This window comes from Ciconia boyciana, chromosome 5 (genome assembly GCF_034638445.1).
Source record: "Ciconia boyciana chromosome 5, ASM3463844v1, whole genome shotgun sequence".
Classification (NCBI taxonomy): Eukaryota; Metazoa; Chordata; class Aves; order Ciconiiformes; family Ciconiidae; genus Ciconia; species Ciconia boyciana.
This window is the reverse complement of record NC_132938.1, coordinates 48,839,542-48,866,181: the sequence shown is the minus strand read 5'-3', so window position 1 is coordinate 48,866,181 and position 26,640 is coordinate 48,839,542. Positions and strand designations below refer to the sequence as shown.

At 38.0% G+C, this 26,640-nt stretch overlaps 1 protein-coding gene across 1 annotated transcript; it reads right to left on the bottom strand.

Moving 5' to 3' along the window:
- On the bottom strand, window positions 1-25,351 carry MAP9 (microtubule associated protein 9). The gene is given in 15 exon segments (XM_072862464.1): window positions 1-123; window positions 5,784-5,858; window positions 6,135-6,267; window positions 8,044-8,189; window positions 8,644-8,805; window positions 9,515-9,604; window positions 10,702-10,867; window positions 11,412-11,470; window positions 12,302-12,555; window positions 17,788-18,216; window positions 19,505-19,601; window positions 20,451-20,557; window positions 20,682-20,958; window positions 20,961-21,027; window positions 25,245-25,351. Coding segments are annotated over 15 exon segments (2,292 nt in total).
- Between the last annotated feature and the right edge of the window lie 1,289 nt (window positions 25,352-26,640).

Genomic DNA, 26,640 nt, shown 5'->3' with positions numbered 1-26,640 from the left:
TCAGTAATTCCTTGAATATGTGACTTTGCCAGGTGGACTCCAGGGAGAAGGTGCTTCATTCGCATGGACAGCCTGCAACTTCCTTTGCTTCTTCTCAAGCTGCTCTCTCCTCTCTTTCTTTTCCTGAGAATAAAAAGATGTGTCAAAAAAACCAAATCAAAAACCAACCAAACAAACAAAACCAACAGAAAAGTTACAATTATTGTAATACCATTCTTGTGTAAAATGAAAAGTTAACATGAAATGGAGATTTGCCTTTTGGAGCTTAGCGCATCCCTTTTATGGGTTCAGTCACACACACTGCACAACGCAACACAAGAGGCTGCACATTTGATATCATTTACGATTAAGGTGACTGTCTCAAGGATTGGCTGGTTTTGTGCACTATCTAAACAAAAAGCCCAACAGAAGGCCTAGTGGATTAGGTACTGTATTTGTCTTGTATATAATTAGTCTCATCTTAATTACTTCTTTTCTTCTTTTCTACCTAAATCACAATGCTAAATATGTTGTTCTCATTACATAAGAACATTGATGTGTCTTTGTAACTTTCTGTACTTATTAAATCACACTTGCCATGTACTAGAACAAACTGGGAATTAAACGATTTAATTATAAACAAATATCTATCTATCTTATAAACGCTGCAAGGTTCTGATGATATTTTCTACTGTTTCAAACAGCAATGGGCAGTTTGGATGATGAAGGATAAGCAAGATACTTGCAATATTATTTTTGTGCTTGATTAACTAATGATTTTCAAGAGACCTGTCAATCAAAAAATAATTTGCAATTATTTATAATTGTTTTCGAATTTTTATATTGTTCTGTTCTATATAAAATAAGCATTCTTCTTTGCAAAGATGACTGCCATTTCACCATTGTGAGGACCAGCATCTAAGGGCGTATCTGCATTAGCAATTTAGTACACTGGAGAGTTCTTTATAGGTGCAAATTTTCCTTGTATCATACTTGCAGGTTTGTGGTGAATGCTTGAGCAAACCACTTACTGACTTAAAGTAGTTTCTCTCTTGGTGGAACCAAGATTGACATTATGGACCAGAGCATCACTTACAGTGCCCCACTTGACAGGTGGATAAAAGGTCCTTGAGCAGCTGGCTTTCGGGCACATGAACAGTGCATTCATTCCTAGAACCAACAACTGGCATATACATCATTGGTAGTAAAGATGCAATGTGGATATGCAGGCTTAAAACCATCATCAGTTGTGCCGAATCCAGCCTTGGTCCTTTCCTCTTTTGCAGCCTATCAGCCAGTATTTTGAAGCACCATAAAAGTTTCATATTTTCACATGTATGAACTGCACTGCAGTGGAAGTACTGCTCCTTGAAGATAGCTGTAAGATAACTGGCACTCTCAGACAACCCATGATCCTATCCCTCTGAGGGACATTGTGTATCCTCAAATTCCCAAGATCCTAACAGGGTCTGCCTGTTATTCATAAGTGAAAAGAGAAATAGTGAGGTAACTGTGGCTAAGGGAGTAGACTGGTAAATGGGGGTAGAAGTGTTATTGTAAAAAAGGGAGCTTAAGTGGAAGTTTTCTCTCGTTTTACACATATGCAGCAGTCAAACTATACTAATGCTAGCTATACATGCGATACGTACAAAAATTTTAACAAGCATAACATGCACTGAAACATTAACCCTATCAATATGATTTTAATCTGTGCCCTTCAGGTCTTTGTTAACATAAATCTGCAGATCCAATTCAGTTAGGAATGTCTGGTCTGGCTAAATAAACACATAATTATTTCATGTTGTTACTAGCAAAGCTGATTAAAAGCAAGGCAAGGTTTGCATGGAGAAGTAATGCCCTTTACTAAAACAAGCGATGCAAAAGTTCGTCACAGTTAGTATAATAAAAAATATTATCTCTCCATACAGACTGTATATTTCTGAATTATATGGAGTAATTGAGACAAAGTGGGCTTGTAGCACTGTAAGATTCTGACTCTTCTCTTTCAGCCTACACTTCTGCCCTCTTTCTCCTTCCACAGAGATCTTCCTCGATGAACACAACTAGTGGCTTTGAGTCTTCAGAACAAGTTCAAGATATTTTTTTCAGGGATTCTTAAAAGGAACTGGTTAGTACTCTAAGGGGAAAGGAGCCTGCATTATCAGTGATACTTTTCAAAAAAGACAACAAGATGTGTGCAAGCAGTACGTATGAGCTTGGGAAGAATGTGCTCTATAATGGAACACATGTATGATTCATGTTCCTGTTTTGGAGTATTTGCACGTACCCAGCCAATTTATTTTTACAAAAATTTAATCATATTCTACAAATCTTAGAATCTGAATCTGTATTTGACACTCAAAGACACATCAGGACAGGTAATGGAAAACTCATTAAAAATAGGACTTATTGTAGCAGTATTGGCAATTATTTGAGAAATCACATTACGTGTTACAAAGAAATGTGCATATTTTATGTTTATAAAGCACTCTGCACTGAATACATGTTGCACAACAGACTCATGTATGAAAAACTCAAACCAAAGATAAAGCATACACCCACCCAGGAAGGGAATGAAAGTTGCTTTGGATTTTTTAATCATGTCCCAGTTTTGAATGTTTGGGTTTGAAGATCCAGTCTTCATGAATGAACCCCAGTGCCAAGGAAAGAGTCTGGAGTTAATTTAACTGGTTTCTAAAAGATTAAATTTGACATGAAGACTTACTGGCTTCTTCCCTGCCTTCAACACACACAAAGCTTTTTATGTTCTAGTCCTAACCACAGTTCACATTCTCACAAGACAATACTGATATAAATCTCCCCTAAAATAATAAACAAGATGTTATTTGTAATAACAGGAGAAGAGTAGCAGAAATAGTGAAAGATGAAAACAATAACTGTAGCTTGTCATACACTAGATCAACTTGATTGTAAGGCTTGATTTCTCTGTGGAAGTTTCCTACTCAATAGCCTAGTAAGATGAATACATTTTTCACTTACAAAATTCTGGGAAGATCACATTCTTTAGCAGTATGACTTCCACATAATAATTGAATTTTAGATAGTACAGAAGCCTTACAACTTAAGAGGAATAACAATAACAGCCTTATTTCTAACATATTGCAATGCCAGGAGATTAAAATTCCAATATAGAAAGTATTTTCAGATGGATCTTATTAAACCACATGAAATGAATAACCCACGTCAGCTGTTTCTAACCCAGAAAAGCAACAAATCCATGAGACTCCTCCAGTACATAATTTCCTGATGTTTTTAAACAGCTTTAGAATGCCAAAAATAGGCGTTGAGCATGCTCAATCTCAAGGTAGAATTTCAAACTTCTTCTAGGGCATTTAACCTTACTATGTTGATCTTCAAGAATTATTTGAGAGCAGCCTTACTTCTCATCAGTCATACTAGGTTAATATTTACCACATAAAATAGAGAACATAACACATTTAGGATATTTGCTTTTCTCTACAGCAAACAGGTATCAAGATTACCATCTCAAAAATAATGGAAACTAAACTGATCTGTTGTTATAAACTTTCTATATGATGCTTCTCCACGTTCTACTCCTCAGAATAGGTGCATGTCAATGACAAGTGTCAGACACTGGTGGTATGTATTAAGTAAAAAATGATCATTTATCAAGCAAAACACCTAGAATGGCTTGAAGAGTACTTGGTGAGTAGCAAGAGGCAAATACTATGAAAGAAACAAAAAAAATCAGAAGCTTAAATTTCCTCAGCAATACTAAAGTATCTTGGCTCAAGATTATCCTTTTTATGTTAGTATTTTACAAGTGTTAATAGCTTTTTTCAGGCCATTTATTTTCATGCTTAAAAAGTAATCTTCTCTACGCACTTATCAAACATTCACACAATGACCTCTAAAAGTATGAGTAACAGAATTTCCATTAACATAAAAGCAGAATGTTTCTTATATTTTAGAAGAACTACAAGATTTTTATGTCTGTTTTACCCATGCATTATGGTCAACACCTGGTTCAGCTGAGGATGAATTTACACATTTATTTCTGTTGAATGTTAATGAAAACATATTAGAATACTTCCCACTACCTTACTCCTGTTTTATTTCCCTTCAAACAAAAATCCTCTTATTTGAAATAATACACTTAAGAGACTTCCACAATTCTGCCCTCTCAGATTTGATGCCTGTTTATCTACCTGTAGGCAGATATCATCTTAGTTCCCTTCATAATACATTGACAACTTTACAGGTGTTTCTCTCCTACAGTTCACTGAAGGTGTGTATCTTCTCTATTACTATACAAAGTGAGATAATATTCTGGCCAAACATGATGACAGCCATTGCCCAATATGCCTTCTCAATAAAGGTGTGTTAGCTGCAAAAACCAGCACAATTTCACAAAGCAAAAATGTGAAGACTGGGCATGAGACACATCAGTCAACACCTGCACATACACACTGAAAATGAGATAATTTTAGAGGTACCTCTGCCAACCAATTCAGTACCCATCACATCTTCCAACACCTGCTTATTTTTTAAACTGCTCTCTCGTGTAGGCACATGTACATCCATTTAGATCTGGTCATCCCTCCAAGTACTAAAATTTTTATTAAAAATCCCACTGAAGTGAAGTGATGACCTCAGGAATTTATACACAATTTGAACAGGGGAGCTTGTTCTAGGCAGCATAATTAATTCCCAAATAAAGGGATAATTTTTTTACCTTCATACAGAGTCCAAGACAGCAAGGAAGTCAAATATACAATCAGGGGTACCATTCATGCTTTGGTACAACTATGATAATTGAGGATAGTCTCAGTAGGCGGAGCATACCAGGACAGAGCATTAGCTACTACTCAAAGCATAGTACGTACTTCCTTGGGAACCAGGAATATTGACTAACCAAGCAATAATCTAAGATTGGACATTAATCATTTGACAAAACTGAGCTGGAAATCACTTGACAAAGGGGACCAGAGAAAACATTTACCAATGATTACAGAAATCAGAGGTATTCCAACAAGGGACCAGGTCAAGTAAGATTTTAAAAGTCTTAAACCCTTAAACCTAAGACTAAAAAGGTTTGAAAATAGAGAGAAGGGAAAACATGCAGGCTCTTGCTGTTTTATGTAACTGCATATTTCTGTGTTAGCCAAATAAAGGATGATTCTCCTTTTAAAATCTGTCCCACACCCATACATCTGCCTGCCTCAGTTCTCACCTATCCTGCCCACCCCCCCAAAAAAAAAAAAAATAGAAAGCCCACTCGAGACTCTGGAAAAGATTTTTTTAAGCTGTTGACAGTAGAAATGAATCCCTGTAAGGACCTTAACCCAGCTAAGTTGCAAGATCCCATTCCTATAAATGGCAACAGAGACCATATGTACAGGACGCATGCCAGAAATCACAAGGAAGACAGACAACAGAAGCAACACTCTCAAACTAAGAAAACCTTGAAAGTCAGTATGATGAATGACTGTGTCACAGGGTGAGGATAAAAAACACAGGTTTTTCTTTAACTAGCAAGTCACGCATCTTTAAGAAAACAATATATACTAAGAATATTAGTGATCTCTCTTCTAGTTTGTCTTTCTGTAGCAAGGAAAAAAACCACCTCCCTTATTGTTGGGACTAGAGTACTAGATTAGTTTACTGATTAACAATTGTAAGAAAAATATAATTGGGAGCATCAGAGTTCTACCCTTTCTAGTAAATGGAAATAATCTCAAACCTCATTACAAGTGCTTTTATCAATGTTAAGGTATACAAGCCTCCACTTCAAATGCTTCCTTGAATGTATATGCACTCACTGTTGCAGCTGGTGAAGCTGCTTGGCTTTGCAGATTTTGTGCTGTGGTGAGTTGGTCCTTCAGAGATGGGTGCTCCTAACATGGGATGTCAAAAAATGAAGACTAACTATGAAATTCAAAACTCTGTGACATGTAGGTAGGGAGAATATATTTTCCATGTACACTAAATAGCAAGCCCACCGTATTTTATCATCATTTTGCTCAAGAATTTTGGGGAACTAGCTATGTAATGCTGCCATCATCTGGCCTCTCTCATAACAGCATGAAAAACCATGAGTATTACAATACAAAAGTGTTCACACATTACTACATTAATCTTTTGGTTTTGACAAAGAGCAAAAAAACCCATACCAGCCATCTTTCATATTCCTCCATAGCCTTTTTATTTTTTTCTTCCTTCTTTGCCTGTTGTATTTCTTGCTTTCTTCTCTCTAGGATTTTTTCTACTTTCTTCTGTTTCATATATTCTTCCTTTTTTTCATTCCTGTATAGTGAGAGGGAAGAACAGGAGACCATCATGTAACAGACTAAATGCTGCATGTGTGACTGATTAACTACATCGAGTCGAAAGAGATATTTTACGCATTTAATAAAAGATTGAGAATATATATTCAAAATCTTCAAAGTCCATCTTTATCACCAAGGTATAACTGAACCTACTATTCTATCTATTATGGCACCACCTTTTCTGTACTACTTTCTCCTTTATTTGGTATAGAATCATAGAATTGTTTAGGTTGGAAAAGACCTTTAAGATCATCAAGTCCAGCCGTTAACCTAGCACTGCCAAGTCCACCACTAAACCATGTCCCTAAGCACCACATCTACACATCTTTTAAATACCTCCAGGGATGGTGACTCCACCACTTCCCTGGGCAGCCTGTTCCAATGCTTGACAACCCTTTCAGTGAAGACATTTTTCCTAATATCCAATCTAAACCTCCCCTGGGGCAACTGGAGGCCATTTCCTCTTGTCCTATCGCTTGTTACTTGGGAGAAGAGATTGACACCCAACTCACTACAACCTCCTTTCAGGTAGTTGTAGAGAGCAATAAGGTCTCCCCTCAGCCTCCTTTTCTCCAGGCTAAACAACCCCAGTTCCCTCAGCCACTCCTCATCAGACTTTGTGCTCTAGACCCTTCACCAGCTTCGTTACTAAAGTCTAGGTAGACAACATCCACAGCCTTTGCCTCATCCACTAGGCGGGTCGCCTTGTCATAGAAGGAGATCAGGTTGGTCAAGCAGGACCTGCCTTTCATAAATCCATGCTGACTGGGCCTGATGACCTGGTTGTCCTGTACATGCTGCATGATGGCACTCAGGATGATCTGCTCCATCAGCTTCCCTGGCACCAACGTCAGACTGACAGGCCTGTAGTTCCCCGGATCCTCCTTCTGGCCCTTCTTGTAGATGGGTGTCACATTTGCTAATCTCCAGTTAACTGGGACCTCCCAGGTTAGCCAGGACTGCTGATAAAGGATTGAAAGTGGCTTGAGAGCACTTCTGCCAGCTCCCTCAGTACCCTTGGGTGGATCCCATCCAGCCCCATAGACTTGTGTGTGTCTACGTGGTGTAGCAGGTCGCTAACCATTTTCCCTTGGATTATGGGGGCTTCATTCTGCTCCCTGTCCCTGTCTTCCAGCTCAGGGGGCTGGGCACCCTGAGAACAACTAGTCTTACTATTAAAGACTGAGGCAAAGAAGGCATTAAGTACCTCAGCCTTTCCCTCATCCTTTGTCACCATGTTTCCCCTCATGTATCATACAAAAAACTTAGATTCAAAGTTTCTGTGGGTAATAGTAAGTTGGACATGGTCTGTGAAAACCCTTGGCTTGTAAAACTAACAAAGAATTTCTCCAGCAGACACCTCTCATTTGCTTCTGAATACATCTACATTCATACATTGTATTCCACAAAACTTTAAGATTTACCTTCCTTCCTATGGTTTAGTAATGAAGCATGAGACTCATCACATAATACATTGTACTACTCAATCAATCTTACTTCTTAGTTGCAGTATCTCTGCCTGGGCTTAGTCAGTAGCCTTTTGGGGAGGAAAGCATTTAAGTTACTAAACTGAAAGAAGCTGTACAGCTTGTTCTCATTGTTATGCTTGTTCTCCATTGGGACTGAAGAGCCTGATCCCAAGCATGCCATTGTCTGCCAACTAAAAGCACATCAAGCACTCACAGAAGACCTATTGCATTTATAAGCAAAGATTTGGGAAACTATGATATTGCAAAACCCAGTGCAGTAGTACCATTTTTCAACTGCTGACATGCTGTCTCTCTTCTTCTCTGCAACCAGTTCCTCTTCTTTCTTCTTCCTGATTCTTTCAGACTGTTTTTCTTTTCTGCTTTGCTCTCTTAAATATTCTGCTTTTCTTTCTTTCCATTTCTCGAAAGCCTAAAGAAAACCACAGATTCATTAGAAATCTTACCCATCACCTTTTTGTCAATACTCCACTTGCTTATTCCGTATTATTATTTTTTGTAATTTCCACACATTCCAATTTTGGAATATTTGTTTGTAGCATTGCTCAGAAGTGGGTATCACTATACCTAAAAAGAATAAATTATTTTTCCCAGTAAGTAATAGTTCATTGCCAATGTGTTTATATGAAGCTTATTTTACGTTCAGTTAATAGAATTCAAATATGGAAAAATGCCTGTTTGTGTGCAAATGTAAACATTACATACCTCCAACAGAATAGAATCTAATATGAGCTTTCTTCAAAAATTAACCATATTTGGATTTTAGAATCTAGTTCGTTTCCATCTCTTGCTGGATTAATCACAATTATTCTCAACAATCTCCTGAACCATATCCGATACACATTTATGTACATATTTCACATCACCTTCTGTGCTGCTTCTGTTTTCTCCTCATTCTGTTCTGCTGCTTTCTTTTTCTTAAGTTCCTCAAGCTTCTTTTTTTCACTTAACTTCTTTGCTTCTCTTCCTTTCTTTTTTTTCCAGGCTTCAAAAGATGCAATTGCTTCCTCTCTTTTAACAGCTTCTTTCTAGATTGAAAATAACAGTCTACATTTAAATACACTTAAAAATAAAACTGTAATTGAAATAGTATGCTTTAAACTCATTGTCAAATGTAGGATTACATGGAGCAATAAAGAAATGGAAATTGATTTGCAGACAACATTCCAAGTAATACTCAAAATTAAATTTGAACTATATAGAGTGGTTTTTTTGTATGCTCATTTTTAATTTAATTGAATGAGACAAAATACTCCTGCAAAATATGTGTAGAAGAATATGAAATACATATTAAATGCTTAGAAGCGAAACATATTAAATACTTAAAAGCCAAATCTAAGAATTGTGTATGGTGCTATTCAAAATACAGTCCTCTGTAGATAAGCGTCTCTTGAGATAGGGAGCAAACTCATTTTCTAACAGATGACAAATCAAAACTTAACACCTGGAGGGCTGATTATCCCAAGGTCTTTGTAAACAAACCTGAAAATTAGTCTAAGAAGCACACTTTATAACATACCTTACATAAATGTGTAGGGAAGCATCAGCCACACACCCTTCACAGCAACCATAACAAGTGGAACATGCCATTTACTGTTTCAACTCACCTTGTGCTATTTAGAGAAAACCAGATGCTTTAGAATAGCAGAGTCATGTAATTAGGCAGAAAGCACAGGTAAGCATACTTCTGAGAATTATAGTTTGTCAACTTCTTTTTAAACAAGAATGTAGACAAACCTTTTCAGTATTGTTCCTTAGATTTTCAGCTTTCTTCTTTTCAATCCTCTTTAATTCCAGTAGAAAGACCCTTTTCTTTTCCAACCAATTCTGTAAGAACCATTAGAAGACTTTTATACTTTTAAAGTCTTTTTAAGGTATAACTAAAAAAGTTTTGTTAAAACAACCAAATATTATTAAAGCAGCACCAATATAATGACCACCAAAATTACTCTTAATTGTTCCATGTGCTATTTAAATAACTATCCCATGTAGAAGACTAAGGTTCTAAAATCAGAGCTACAAAATAGGAAAAACCTTAAGGATCTTTAAAAAAAAATCTTTAAAAAAACACCAAAAAAAGCAAGCATTAAAAAAATGAAAAAGAAGAATGGAATAAAGATTATTATCACTTGGTATATAGGAATATTATTTACATTTATTGTTTCTCTTGCCAATACTATAATTAAAGAGAATAAAATCCAACTGGGAAGAATGAGATTTCAGGCATCCGTAAAGTGTTATGAGTCATTTGCAGAATCAGGCTTAAATTTTGAAGGTTTAATTATGTATTTCGTATGCTGGTTAGAGATACAAGTGTCGTAAATGAAGCCCATTTTACCTTTAAAAATTATGGAGACAATATAAATATGGATTTGAGGTTCTAAATTTTGTTCTAGAACCATAACAAGTATTAAAAACACATACCAATATGAACAGCACCTATTAATGAAAGTTTTTTTCACATAGATTAGTAGCAAAAATCTGTTGGAACCCACAGACTAATCATTATGAAATTCTACACAGAATCCACATAGATTATCCTTCTGGAGAGAATACTAGCCTTGTTTTCACTTTTCCTGAATGCCAACTGAATAGAACACACCAGGAAAAAAACCTTTAAACTACGCACTTACTTATGTTAAGGAAGAAGTAGAAATAAAGGAAAATATTATATATGTCTGAAAATAGTCTGACACAATAAATTATGAACCACAGTATGTCCCTAGCTTTTTAGTTCATAATTTGATGAAAAGGCACAGCCAACAGAATAAAAGGATTATTACACCTGTAAGCATATGCAAGGAATATACTCAGAGATATTGATTTAAAGAAAATAAGAGGTGTTGACTCCTATAACAGGGCTTTTATATGCATAGTTTTGTTTGTTCGTTGTTTTGTTAGTTTTTTATTTGTTTAAGATCTACCTGGAAAACAGCTGCTCGTAAACCATCTGCTTTGTCAAATTCTGTCCTGTTCTTCTGCACGCGTTTATCCTCTAATACCTTTAATGTTCCCAGATATTGAGATGAAATAGGTGTAGCTGATGGAACAGCTTTTGCCTTTTTCTTTAAGTGCGCAGAAGACAGAGACCTATAAAAATACCAAGACACAAACATATTAATGATTTTTCCATTTATTGTAGCTGATACTAGAGTAGTGTTCCTTTTATTTCAGTGTATACCAAAGGTTAATGTGATTCTGTTTTTACATGCCCTTGACTGGGGATAGGGGAAAAGGAAAGGAGGAAGAAGCCCATTTTCTTCTGAGGGCTTTACTATTGCCTAAACAAACCACTACTCAACATATTCAGCCCAAGAAAGTTTACAAATCTCTTATACTTTCATCTACAAAACAGCTTAAAACCTGTAAAGACATCATGGACTGGATTCATTGGTGGATCCAGTAGCACACACTCATCATAGACGTTGTCAAAAGACTTGGAGTCTGATCCGATATAACCCTGAGCAAGGGTTATAATAACATGCCACATCTACTAAACTGTTCTCCGCAGATGCTCAGAGGTTGTCAGCAGTGAAGATAATGCTGACAGAAAATGAGAGTGAAGCAGTGTTGTCAGGGCATTTACATACATCTTATACTCTGCAGACTGTGATACATAGCATCTTTCTCTTACCTGTCAGATAAAGAAGCTTTCGGGTTTTGTAGAACTCTCTCCTTTGTTTCACTTAGTTTCTAAGAAACACAAAGGAAAAGTAAAATTATAGAGTCTCTCAAGCAACAGAACTAGATCAAGATGAAACAGATTTTTACAAGCTAACAAGGATGCTGGGAGTTGGACTCTATGATCCTTATGGGTCCCTTCCAACTCAAGATGTTCTATGATTCTATGATGTTAGAAAAATATGCAAGAAAGCCACTCTAATACAGAAAGGGTACAGTACAGGGTAAGAAAGTAAAAAAAAAAACCGCAACAAACCAACCAACCAACCTTTCAGAATGCCTGTATTGTTTTGGAATGGCACCTAGAAATGTTTCTTTGTATTATGTAAAAATATAGTATATAGTTTAGAAATTCAAAGGAATAAGAAGAACCCAGCTGGGCAGTGGGCTTCCCTGTTATTATATCAACACTCTTTTAACTGTTTTTAGTATTTAGCTTTAACAGTTACATGTATCTACATATTTTCTTTCTTATGATAAAGCATAAAGTGCTTTGCATCTTACCCATTATTCCATCTTCTGCCAACAGACACTGCTCATTCCAATTCAGCTAACCTCACAATAGAGATTTGACATTTTCACTTGGATAAGGGTATTTCATTAAGATTGGAAAATGCACATTTCAATACCTTTATCTGGTTTAAATGATTTGTGTAAAAGGTATTCCCTACATCTTCCATAAAACTATACAGAATTTGTAAGAGCCTCAGCTCTAGAAGCCAGAGATGAAGTGCCAGATTACAAACAGAGTTCTACACATTTAAGGTACCAACAGTAACTTTACAAAACTTCACCATGCTTCTAGGGCATTTAAACAATGGTAAAAACACATATGAATAATACCTTGACAGAGTCCTTTGAAGTGTTCTTTGCCTCCCCATGCTCAGACTGATCATGCACTGATACCTTCTGTAGTGTATCAGTTACTATTTGCCCTTCCACTATTTTCACCATTTCATCTGAACTGTCATCTGTTGACTTCTCTAATTTCTTTGTTTTCTCATATACTGTGGTCATCATTACTTCGGTCACAGAAGGGGATTTTCTACTATTTTCCTCCAGTTTCAAGTCACTGGTGCTGATCTTCTGATCTTGATCTAATGGGAGAAAAAGGATTGAGAGGACACATTAACAAGAATTTCATTGTTTCTCAGTATTGTTGTTTCTGTACTAAAAACATATGTTTATGAAACATTACTAAATTTTATATAATACAAGGTATTTTCTGTATACTTCCTTCTAAGAACTATATGGACTAATAAGAAGAGTATTCACTTGTATTTAAATGTAAGACTGGAGTATCAACTGAAGTTTTAACAAATGTTACAGAATGTGTGAGCACGACAAAGGCAAAACTTCCCGTCCACCTCACCACCCAAACATAGTTCTAGTGCAGAAACCAAAAGCAAGAGCCATTGCAATCACAGCAAGAGCTCTTCTGACATCTAGCAAACTACTAATGAAGCCTGTATGACAATTTGGGTAACAAAAACTACTTTCATCGTGTGGTGTTTTTCAGGGATGCGGGACACACAAGGAAATAGCAGAAAGATTCTGCAGTGGGGATTTAAACAAAACGTCACCTCAATTTAAATGCATGCCTAAGTGGTGAAATTGTAATTTATGAAGCACTTTATTAATAATACTTAAAAACCAGTTTTATCAGATCTGAACCGCCATTAGTGCAGAGATCTAAATATGTAAAACAATTCAAACCAAAAAAGGCCACAGTAAATTCCAAATTACAGTCTTCTACAATTTTCTGATGGATTTCTTAAACTAAATATAAGTTGTGGATGAGAGAATAACTTCAAGTTACCCGAAGAAAGGCATATCAATGCTGACAATCTAAGAAATTTAACGTAGATTTACAATGATGAAGGTAAGTTCCAGGTGACAAGGAGAATTCTGAATTTATATGAACCATTTTCTATCCTCTCTTTCATATTTTACTTTACACTTACTAGATAGTACAACTGTATATAAACTGTAGGCATCAGAAACTGTACAACTCTTAAGCTGCAGCACTTAGTGCAGAGGACACTGGAGACAGATTTACTGCTGACTATGAGCACTTTGTAGCATGAACTTCACAGAACTTGAGCTGCAAGTCAGTTTGGCTCTGTTTGCAAAATGGATACAAAATACTAACCTTCCCATGGTTAGCTGAAAAATGCTACATAAAACCTGTAACTGTTATCATTGTAGTTCCTATCTTGACAGTTCAAGCTACACAAGTTGGATTAGTCTGCTTGGAGTTCTTACACCTGCACACTTCAGCATCATATGTAAACAATCTTTTCCAATCCCTTTTCCTCCACTTTTGTTGAAGACTCCATATCATTGTTGTTTCTATGTCCTCTGTCCTCACAACACCACCTTTATCATTCCCTCATCTTATGCTGTCCCTGTACTTGGAGAATCTACCCATTCCAGTACACTGATGCTCATATCCTTTTCCCCATACAAACTCTCCTTAGACATTGTTTCATTAACGATGCTTAAAAGCATCGAGCTATACCAAACAATTTTTCTAATCCAAGGTATTAGCAAAATATAAAAAGGAACTGAAATTAAACACAGATCTAAGCATATTTGTTATTTACTACTCTGTACATGGCCTGAGTTTTCAACTTTTGTTCACCTTTCTGCACTAAATTCTTCAAGCCAAGTCCTATCTTTTATCTCATTAGGCTGTGGCATATGGACATTACATGGGTCATACAGACAGCATTTTTCTTGCTACATCTGACAGTCTATGTTACCTTCCTGTTAGTCCTGCACACAGCAAATTACCCCCCAGCATGATTCCTTTAGCAAATTAAAAAAGGTGTCTAAGAGCCTATTGCAGTGCTTTTCAACCTGGGGTCCATGGATTTTTTGTAACCAGTCTGAAAAAGGGGACTGCAAAAGGTTAAGTTCAATGGATACTGCTGAGAAGCCCACAGATTTGATATTTCTTAAAGGGTCTGCACATTCCCTAAGAACTGTTAAGGATTCACAAATTCAAAAAAATAGAGAAGTGCTACTTAGTTTGTATTAACCTTTGTGGAAAAGGTGCAGGAAGAAGTGAAAGATTTACCCTAGTCATGTTGATGCATAAGAGGAAATGAAATTAAAATTATTTGTTTTAAGTCTCAAAGATGCTTAAACAATGATGCATACATGTGACACAAGTCAAAGTACAAAAACTAAATTCTTAAACTTTAATCTCTTTCTCTCCACACCTGGGATGCCTCTAGGGCCAAATTTCTGGGATGATACTTGGACCTAACTTCAAGAATGAGGCTGGGCCATTCTCAAAAACAGAACAAAAGGAGACACAAGGGCGTGAGAAAGATACTAAAAGAGAGTAGAGAGGAAATTAAGAATGCCACTGATTTTTAAGATGACTTGTATTGGACCATCAGATATTACTAAGGTATAAATGATAACATTTATCCGCTTGTATGTATCTAAGTTCTACCTTTTGCAGGTGGTGCTTTTCCACACATCAGTAAATTGGAGTCTCCACATCTTTCATTGTGGGAAGTAAAATTAATGGAAAATGGTGGTGAAGTACTTTCTAGCCATGGACCCTTAGATTAGAAAGTGACAAATAAACAAGTGAGCAATTAATAACAAATCAGAATAATTTAACTTGACTTCATAATACTTTGACAGAATGCTTGTTCAGAACTCTCTAGGAGAAGTATAATTCTTGTTTTACATTTGGAGAAATAAAACCAATCAGCACATAAAGCTGCAAACCATCACAAAATCCTGTTTCTAGTTAGAACGAAAAAGAATGATGTTCTCTTATTGGCCCCTCATAATAAGAATGCTACTGGCAAAGACATTTTTTCCCACTCCATTTTTTGTCGTATTTTTCTCCCAGAAAATTTTGTCAGATAAATAAAAGTTAGTTTCAAAAGTTTCCAATGTAGATGGTAAAAAAAAAAAAAAAAAAAAAATCAACACATATACTCTCTTACTTCAGGACCAGGGCTTTCGGCAAGTAATTTTTTCTTGGGCGTGGCTTGGGCATTCAGAGTAGTTAGGGATGATGGTGCTGAAAACGAAGACAATCCATTTCTAGAAGTTATTTTTCCTTCTGACCTATTAAGCTTATTGTCTTCCACAGGACCACTTTTTCTCAACATATTTCTTGGTTGAGGTAATGGTTTATAACAGCCATCTAATGAAAGAATACTGATATTCTCAGCTGAAAATAAATATTATAGTTTCAGTTATGCCTAGTTAAAGACATTTTAGTCTGGAACACTATTTTGTCAAGTTAGATTCAACTAACTATTTTCAGTTAAATGAGCTATTTAAATAATAGCATAGCTTTCGCAATACAGTGAGGCCATATACAGACAGCTATATAAAGAGTTACAGCCACTTTTTCAGAAAGTTTAATTAAAGTTTTAAAGTTTCTAATATAATCTCTAAATAGACATTTTATTATCTCTGTGTATATAATGAAACTACACTTAGGAGCTTATCTGCAATTAGAGAGAGTTTTCATAAATATAGAAGAGAACACATATCTAATACAGCACTGTTGTAAGAAAAAACTTTTTGCTATTCTGCTTGTCCCTTTATCTACTAGAGAAGATACAGACTGCTTCTCTCCACACAGTGCAGAACAGAACAGCCTTGGGTAGGAGGAGACATCATGAGAAATGCAGTCTAAGAAGAGGGCTTTCAGTATATTTCTAGCTTCTTCCGTGATGTCTCCGTTCCCTTCCTAAGGCAGTCACTGGGCAGCAGAACCACGACGTAATGGTTTCTTAGAGATTCCTATCCTCTGGCTCCTCACCTTCCTCCTATTTAGTAATCCAGTCTTCTTCATGTTTTCTTCCCCTGCCCTGCCACCAAGATCAAGCCATACAACGGCTTTCTATCTGCCTTTTTCTTTACGTATGCCAATCCACATAGAAATGCATATCTAATTCTGCACATTGCCACGGAAGCATTTCTTATTAAGTCCTAGTTCATACAAATCTGTCGCAGGAAATGGGAGAATCACCATGCCTATCCCGCACACGCAGCTGCATAAAGTCTACTTATATAATTAGTGCGAAGTTTAGAGAGCTAAGAGGTCACAACAATATTCCTAGAAGTGCACTGAGAATTTTTCCATGCAGTAAATCACAAGAAAAATCAAAGAAGCAGAAAAAGCTGATTAATCTCTGGATAGTAATTTCCTCTGTTGGACAGAGATCAATTTATCTAATATAAGAAAGTTTACAATGGTTGACTACTGAAGACAATATGCTAATATCACTATACTACTTAGATTCACATGAAGGAAAAGGAGTACTTCAACTTTTTTCTGCCAGGCTAAAACTACGTAAGTATACTGGCCATGAAAGAGAGGCATCTGCAGTGCCCAGCTGCACATTCAAATACCTAGCACTTTTGTGCTATCACGTGGAAAGAAAAAAAGGAGCCAATGCCGCTAATCATGCCCTACCAATCTCAAAGTTGTAATCTTCCATCACAGGTAATGATCAGCCATAAATTTCTCTCAACATCAAACAGGACAAATTCTTCTCATATTAGGAAGTAGATAAAAAATATGAAGTATTTTGACATTTTAAATTTGTAAAAGCACATATAGACAATTAGCAGAATTCCAAGTTCTGCTTTGCATATTAAAAACAAATTGCTGTTCTTATATTGAAACATTAAAGTTCTTTTTTCACGTGTTTGACTATACATCCAAAGTGGCTCAGTTATCTTCAAAGTAAAAGATAATTTGAAGTTTTTACTTTGTGATGGTGAGAAGTCTACCATTCATAAATGTTCTGGTTACAGCTCATTTTCTGACATTCTATTGCATTACAGCATCATGATGTCTCAGCATCACAACTTCAACATTATATTTGTGAACACTGGGGTCCAACTTCACTGGTCATAGAGAAGGGATGCCTGTTTAAGGACCTTTCCATTAAAGGGTGCATGGATGCTGTGGACACTGTGTGAATATGGCTTTCTGTGCTATGCACACGCAGAGGAGGCAACACTGTAGCCCTCCCACACCTTCCATGGACATGCACTGATGGACAGCTGGACTTTAGGTACCCAAACAGCTCGTTTTCATCTCCTGAAAGGAAAAGGCAAATAGGAACCTCCTGCTACTTGGCCCAAACTGGTTCAGTTTACCCCCTGGCAGCTGGAGGTTATCAAAACATGTATTTTTAGAAGACTGCTGAATAAATTCCCTGCAAGCCAAAGCAGCCGATACTTATCACAGGAAATAACCCAAATTACAACACTTTAAAATATTATAATATGGCTAAGCAAGTAGCAGTAACAACATTCAAATGCTTTCTTTTCACCTGATGCAGAAGCATTTCTTGTTTTGTGCACCCGTGGCTTTGGTATTGGTTTGTTTTCCTCTTGATTTCTTTTTTTCTGTAGTTCACGAATAGGCAAGTCATTACAGTGGTCACTTTCACTATTACCACATGGTACTTCTTCAGCAGCTGAACACTTTTCATTATTTTTTCTGTTATCACCCTCATTTTGACCTTCCAAACATTCTTCTTCACCATCTTTTCTGTCATCTTGTATGTTTTCACTTTCTAAAAGCATTATTTGCTGAAGCTTCTTTTCATGAAAGGATGAAGTCAAGTCATCAGCAGCTTCGTTTTCAATATCTGCTGCTTTTTGTGAAGCATCGTCATCTGAGAGAGGACTCTCAACAGCAACTGATTTCTTAGTGCTTTCCGCACTTGAATTACTTTCTTTAAGTTCTTCCCCAATACCTGAAAATAGCACATTATCAACTTCCATTTGAGACAAGTGGAAAAAAATGGGACACAGAAAGTATATCTTCTATAATTTAAAATTATTTTTCATATAACACTCTCCTGACTTAAATCTCTGAGCATTTCTCTTTCTGCACCTCTGACCTCTGCAAAGCCACCAAACTAGATCCTTATTCTACTTCCTTTCCTGTCATCTGTTTTCATGGACCCAATCCGCAGAAAATACTTCAAATATTCACTGGTTAATTCTTATCTGTCATGCAATTTAAATCCCCTCTAAAAAACTATGTCTTCTTATGAATGCCATAAGAAGTGGAAGCAAGTCAACAACAACAAAGTTAGGCACGTTTGGTCACCAGAATCCATCCTTCCCTTCTATTCTCTTCACTTCTGTGCCATGTGAAATCTACTAGAAGATACTCAAAGGAGGTATCTGCTCCAATGCTAAGGTTCACATGTTTAACAAAAATATTTTTTTCTTCCTGTAGCCTGTTATTTCTAATTGACTTTATTTCAGAGTTCAAATGCTCGAGGAAGATGACAAAAGAATGTCATGATAGTTGAGTAACATATTTAATGCAGGAGGAGCTTTTTTCTAAATCTTGTCAGCAAAGGAAAACCAAAGCATCCCACGAACTTTTAAAAGATGTTTCAGATGTGAATGAAAAACAGGACACAGAATACTTTTAAAAATACATTATGATATTTCAGATTCATATTTCCCTTAACATGCAGCACCACATCAGGAAGAAGAAGAGCCATTTGGCCAATCTCATTAGACTAAACATAAACATTACCAAATATCAAATGCACCGTGGCCCAAGAAAAGCAGCCAGATCAAACCTGTTCCTGGTTTGTGTACGCTGCCAGGCAAGCATGCTCTGCAGTGTGTCCTGCAGCCCTTACTCGCTGACTGTCCAGACTGGGAAAACAGTAAGACAACAACATGGCTTGCTCTCTGCCCATGTCTACTTTATTTCACAGTACTGTGTGCTACTGTCTCATCCAGGTGTAGAGTAAACAATATGGCTAAGGAGTAAAACTGGGCATCACAACTGTAGGAAACAGCACAGACTGCGTCTGGTCTAGCAGGCTGGCACCACCACTGATTTCACTGGGAATTCTGCTCCTCCTAACTTGGAAGAGGAGGACTAAGTGATTTAGAAGTTGTTAAAATATGAAATCTTGGAACTTTAAATCATATTGACTCACAAAGATTCTCTGTGATCTAGTAATGAGTTAAGAAAGGGAAGAACACGAGGAAAAATATTTAATTCCATCTTACCATTTAACATGCCATCTTCGTCACTCTCAAAGTCGTCTGAGTATTCAGCTGTTTGCTCTCTTGCTGCATGAGCACAAATTGCTTCTTGTAGCTCATCCTGAAATGGTTTCACAAATAATTTTTACACCGAAGGGAAGATTCACCTCTTCAAGTTCAGCACTAATTCCCCCCTCCCACACATACATAAGTAAAACTGAGCAACAGAGATTAACCTGTTTAACTGAAAATTATTGTGGAGGGTAAGTAAAATACAGTGTTTTCCCCCAATTTTTCTGTGTTAAAAACCCCTCCATGTATTAATTGATATTTCTTCTTCATAAGAAACATATCTTGCAGATCCCTCTCCATTTTTTGCAATAATGAAGTTGTATCATCATGTGACACTTTTTCCCCCTTTCATATGTTTTGATTGGCAAGAGCACAACAACAAGGTCTGTACAGTCACACATGATAGAGAAGGTGAGCACGGACTATGTCTCCAATGCCATAAGAAGTGGAAGCAAGTCAACAACAACAAACAGGGAGCAAGTCAACAACAACAACAGCAAACAGGCACGTTTGCTCACCAGAATCCATCCTCCCCTTCTATTCTCTTCACTTCTGTGCAATCTGAAATCTACTAGAAGATACTCAAAGGAGATATCTGCTCCAATGCTAAGGTTCACATGTTTAACAAAAATATTTTTTTCTTCCTGTAGCCTGTTATTTCTGGAGCAGGTGGCAGGTCCAAAACAAGGGAAGAATTTCGCATAAGCCACCACTGATATTTTCGACTCTCTGCTGCAGGACCTCAAGGACACACCATGTTTACATGGGTTCCGAAGGCAACTGGCCTTACTTATAGATTAAAAATACATTACGAAATGCAGCAGTATCTCCAGATTGGAAGACCCTGAGCCACAAACCACTGAAGGCTTGAGAGCAGGTTGTTTGACATGGGCCTTACGCTCTTCCCGAGGCACCTGCTGTTGGCTACTGCCGGTCCTTTAGCCAGAGCCGTTTTTGCAGGACTATGAGGAACAGGGAAGTCAGGCTCTTCACGTCTCGGAGCGACTGTTTCCCAGGTTATGCACAGGGAACAGCTTCTAGTGTCCACACAGAAGGAAACCTGCTTCCCAGTTTTCATTTTGATAGCAAATCGGCTTTTTTGTGTGTGTTGTCTTTAACAGCAAATTACTGTATTCGCAGTCGCAGACAAACGCCACCGCCGCCGTTTCCCGGCCCCACAGGCAGCGCTCCCCGCCCGCGGCCTGCCGCCCGCCCCGCTCACCTGCAACGCGCTGCGCCGCCCAACCGCCCGGCGGCCGCCGCCTTCCCCCGACATGGCGGCGGCTCTCGCTCCCGCCCGGCAGCGCCTCAGGCCGCCGGCCAGCCCTCCGAGAGCCCCCAGAGCCTCCAGAGCCCCCAGAGCCCCGGCCCCGCCGCCGCCCCGCCCGTCGCCTGGCAACGCCGCCGCGCAGGAGGGAGCGGATAAAGGGCGGGCGGTGGCGGCGGCCCGGCACCCGGCGGCGGAGCGTCTCCGCCTTCAGGCCGCGGCTGCCGGCTGGCGGGCACCGGCAGTCGTGGCGCTCCCGCCTTGAGTTTGACACCGCTGAGCTCCCGCCTCACCCCAAACCTCGAGGCCCTCCGTGTTCCATAACTGGACGTACAGACCCTAGGGTGCGGCAGTGGCCAGGGACACCTATGCGTCAAAATGGGGGCCTGCTGTCAATGCTGAGCAACTTCCTTACCTGGGCCAAAGTCAGACTTCACCCATGCTCTGCAGAAGCCAGCTGAAGTCGACAGGATTTATTATTTATGCCCACATCCTACATGTAACCCACGTAGCTGTTACCACGAGGTATATGTACGTGCAATCCACTCAGGACATGCCATCACAGTAGGAGACAGGAGTGACACAGGTTCATCAACCCCACTCTCATGGTCAGGTATCTGTGCAAAACTTCCCACTGAGGATTTAAGTGCTGACATGGACAACGCTTTCCATAAGGAACAAACTCATTTCAGTGCTCTCTAGAAAAAAAATCTCGTAGCACCTGTGCATCAATCTGAATGAAATTTTAGAGCTGAAGGAATGACAGCGGCATAAAAGTAAATCCCCTGGTGCTTACATCTCCTGATACTCCTTATTGCCCCAAGAGGTGGTTGTGCAACACACCTGGCACGCACCCACCCTGGCTGACCAGGCACCTTGCCAAGCAGCACGCGTCCCTGCAGAGCTGGCTGGCCTAGAGCTCATCTGTCCGCTGCGTGGGCACTGACGGAGGCAACCAAACCCCAGGATGCTCCGGGAATGTTGATCTCGTGCATCAAAAGAAAACTGTCGACTTCAGGACTGCGCACAGATACGGACGACTCTATTCTTCCTCCAGTTTAAATGCTTGTGATGGCTCCTTTTCTAAAATAAGATTAGTGCTTCAGCGGTCTTAGTGATAATAAAGAACATCTGACATACTCTCTGTACCAGTGTTATATTTGCTTATATTAATCTTCCCCAAAACGCATGACATTTTCACATGTTGTGCAGAAGAAAATCTCTCTGACAGAAACAGGGAGATAATATGTAGGACAGAGCCCAAAGCCCTAGGACTTGTTTGCCTCTTGTTTATTTATGTAGAGTTACATTTTAAAAGCACTGCAGTTACACAAAGGCCACAACACACCTGGGGGAAAGAGGCCCTGAGTTCTAACGAGTAACCTTAGGTTTAAACTAACAATTAATTGTAAATTATTATCGATATTTATGTACCATCTGTGAGCAGCTCCTTGCTTTGTTTACCTATATTTCTTTATGACCAAATAATGCTTTATCTGCTGATTATTCATGCCATTTGTTGAGAGTTATGCTTGATGCACAATATTTTTTTTTCTATTGTATTCACATATAAAAGCCTTAAATTTGAATCTGTGCTATTCCATTTGTCTGTGGAACGTGAAATTGGACATACTTGTTTAGAATTTAAAGAGTAATAAAGATGAAATGTATGTATTCTTTCTCTGTAATAACATTAGCAATTCCTGTTGAAGGCTAAATTAGGTCCATGTTACAAACATTTGACATGCCCATTTTATTAAATTCCAGAAGGTGGCAGCAAAATATTTTAAAATTTAAAAATTGGTTCTTTTTTTTTTTTAATGTCCACTTTTTTCTAGCTTCTTCTACATTACCGCTGATGGATATGGGATTTTTTGAAAGACAACGTATTCATTTAGATCAATTTTCCAGCCTTGCATACACTATATAGAAGGACAAAGATTTAGTTTAAATTATTATGTTATCTACATGAGTCAGACAATGAGGCCTATTATCACCTGTATTATTAAATATTCAATGCACTGAGTTGGTAGAATGTGAAAAAAAAAAGATCAATACTGTCAGCACTGAAGAACTCAAGATGTTTGAAGATGTTTTTGTCAAAACGCATGAACATCAGGTTTGCATCTTCTAGTCTTACCTCAGGCAAAAGTCCCATCGAGACCCACTGAGCTGAACAGGATTTATGCCTAAATACGAATGCAGGGCTCTGAGTATAAATATAAAGGTTTTTAACAGTCTTGCTTAACAACAACAACAACAAAAATATGGAGGCTTATTGAGAACAAAAAGCAGAAGATTTTATGGCATGAAAATGAGCATTAACACCTCCTTTTTAATTAATAACTGGTGAATATATCACAAGTATGAACCGGACAAGGAAGTATACGTTTGAAGGTGAAGTTGCTCTTTCTCTCTCAAATTGGGAAAAATACTCTAAATAATCCCAGCAATTATATTAATTTGGCTAAAATAAACTTACAGGTAACATTTAATTCTGCTGCTCAAACACATGTTAATGTCTGCCATGCCCAGAAGCTTAAAAAAAAGCTGTTTAAAACAAGCATCACGATGCAATGTAATTCCAATCTGCAAGAAGGATGTTACATTCAGAAAGCAATCAGATATGATGAGTTTTTCACATGGCTAGCTCATATGCATATAAACAACTTCCAAAGTGGTTTATTTTTATTCACGTGGCTAGAGTTTGTAAGATTGGATTCAGGATTTCCTCTGAACAAATGACGCACAGATTGAAACTTCTACCGTCGTATACTGTAAGTCATCTTAAGTCAACATACATAAAACTCCTTACTGGTGAGAAATGGTATTCTGCTTGCTTTGGTATTCCTTCTCAAAGTTGAAAGTTGTATTTGAAAGGAGACTTAATGGCATGACAAAATGCCCAAGTTGATGTACATTCTTGTAGAAAGTGGGTTTTGGTGTTGGTTGCAAGGGTCTCAGCTCATAAATGACTTTTCCTGTTCTTGACATTGATGGGAACTAGACCTCTAGCTAGGAGTGCATCTGGCTCTTGCATTTGCATACATAGTGGTTTAGCAGAGTAACATAGTCAATGGGTCAAGTAGCTTCTTCAATTTTAAACAACAATGAATGAGATCTTCCACCTGTGGGTCACTCTCCCAGACATTTTTAAGCACAAACATTAAAAATTAATCTTCTCACATTTTCCTCCCAGTTCCTATGAAATAATCTATTACAATGTGCCATATTTTGCAGGGCTATGCCTGTCCTGCCAAAATATAACGTTCTTATTTTGCTTGTCTGGAAATAAAACCAGAAATACAATCAAACTTCTGCCTTTAGGGTTAGATGTGCTGGGGAAGTCACATGCCTTCACTGCAAGTCATCCAGTATAGACATGTCTGAGCTGGGTTTGAGCTTTGCTATCTCAGATGGTGAGAGCAGGGTCACTGTGTTGGGAAAGCAGTCAGCATAGGCTAAGCACAGAAAAAACTGGGTGGGTTCCTTGGTGAGTTTGTAGCCTGCAATGCGTGCTGTCCCACCTCAGCCACTCAGAGGCCCAAAGATGCCCGAACCAGCTTAAAATCGCTCTGGAGTAACTGCAAAAACAGCCACCCACCACTGCAGAGAAATACGCAATAGTACTTCAGCCTTTTGTTCTCCACACCTATATTATTTTGAGTAAATGACATTCTTTCTCAGAGAACAATCTGTTCAAACCATGACATTGCCAGTCTGACTGGGAAGGATTTGACAACTCACCTTAATTAACTTAATTCATGTCGGCAGTCCTCTACCAGTATCCCTGGATTATTCCACTGCTGCTCCTGCAAGAGCTGAAGGACTTGCATTGCTCCTTCTAAAAATATCTTTTTGTACCTCTCAATCCCTTCTGGAAAGACAGATTTAGGTATATTTCTTGACCATCTGATTTTTTTTCCTAAACAAAAAACAATGGCTAAACTAATGCTCAGTTTGAACAGCTAAGCGGATAAGAGTAAGGAAATACCAAAACTGAGGATGCTAATGTATCTTTTCCCCCCTTTCCTTTTGCATTTGTACTAGGATATAGTCTTTAATTAGGTGACTGAATTTAAATATTTATTGACTTTATTTACATGGCAAAACCTTTTTTCAGGATAAAAATATACATCCCTTCTTTTTTATTTCTCTTAAAAGAAACTGTCATTATTCAGTGATTAACACAGCAGCTTCGTCTCCACTACATAGAGAAAAAGGGTTATATTCCAATAGATTACAAAATAAATAACTGTGTTTTTAACCCCATCTGGGACCACAAGAAAGAAGAGCTGTCAGATTGAAACATCAGCTTAAAATTTAGCTCAACCTTTTCTTCATCATTCATTCCTGTAGAATGTCTAATGATGTGAAAACAAAATATTTCTTATTTTACTGGATCTATATTCAGTGGTTTCCTACCATGTTTCCAGAACAGAGCAGCTAAGTTTGCGATAATGCATTCTTAATGCATTGAACGTAGTAGTATCCATAAAATGTGCTGTCATGGAAATCAGGTAGACATCCATGTTGTCACGAAATTCATCCTCTCACTTTTACATCTTGATCCTGATTTGTAAGTAGTTAAAGAAGATGCTGTCAGGATAAGGAGGTATGCAAGCTTCACTTAGTAGATTCTTGCTCTCAGGCATATTACCAGAGAACTTGAATTTGATAGATTTAATGTATACAGGAGTAAACATAGATGTTGAAGGAACAGACTGCAAAACTGGGGCAAAAGAAGGGGATGATTAAGATTAATAAATTCACGACCACTTAATTTATATAGCAGTTTATGAAGAATACATGTGTTCTTGACTGGTTAATTTCTTCCTGAGCATTAGACTTCAGCAGCAGATGGAGGTAGATAACCAAAAAGAAAAAGAAAAAAAAGGGAAGAAAAAGGTTACTTTCTTTTTTAAAGTTGTTTTAAGCTTTATTTTTTAAGCTGCCTTTTTTTCTTAATAGTACTCGATGTGATTTTAAGGAAAAGCATTGGAACACACAGGAATGAGACACATCTGTCTCGGTGTTGTGCTTGGTCATAGTAACAGACAACGAACTTTTCAAACAGACAAAGCTTGTATGTGTTGGTGACAGCAGATTAGACTTCCTGTAAGGGGAGTCAGAAAATGCAAACCTTTTCACATCAAGTGGATTCGTTTTGTCTGCAAATGACTCAAGCTACTGGTATCTTTTGTATATAGATAAATTCTTCTTTTAAAGTCTTGCAGATGTGAGCTCCGGTTGAATAAACACCTTTGACAGAAACCTTGCAGACCTGCAATTTCATTAAACATCACTCCCTGTCGAAACAACCCTATGTCTAATATTGTATTAATGCTGTCAGGAAAAGCCAACAGCTGTTAAGTGCTGAGCAGTAACTCAGGCCTTTAATGTTATGGCACATTTCACAGAGAGAGGAAGAACGCTTGTCAGATTATCACCTGCGCGTTTGAGAAGTGTCAGGACTCCAGCTGCTTCCACCTGCAGGATCACCAGAGAGGCGGACGCAGGACCTTGGGTTAAAGACTTGGACAATGTCCCGCAGCCTTCCAGCCCCAAGGGACAAGAAGTCTGGCATCATTAAAATTAATCAGAGAAAATGGATGCGGTAAAAGGCGAAATTAAATTGCTTTGTGGTCAGAAAGATTGACTGGCTAATTCTCACTGACAATAATAATGTCTGCTCCTGCTCTTTACGTCTATATTCCTCCCTTGTCTCCTTTTAATTTTCAGTGCTATTCTAGTTACACTAGGGCAGGAAGATTTAAAGGAAAATAGAGCTGCCATGTCTGATTTTGCTACCGTTATCCTA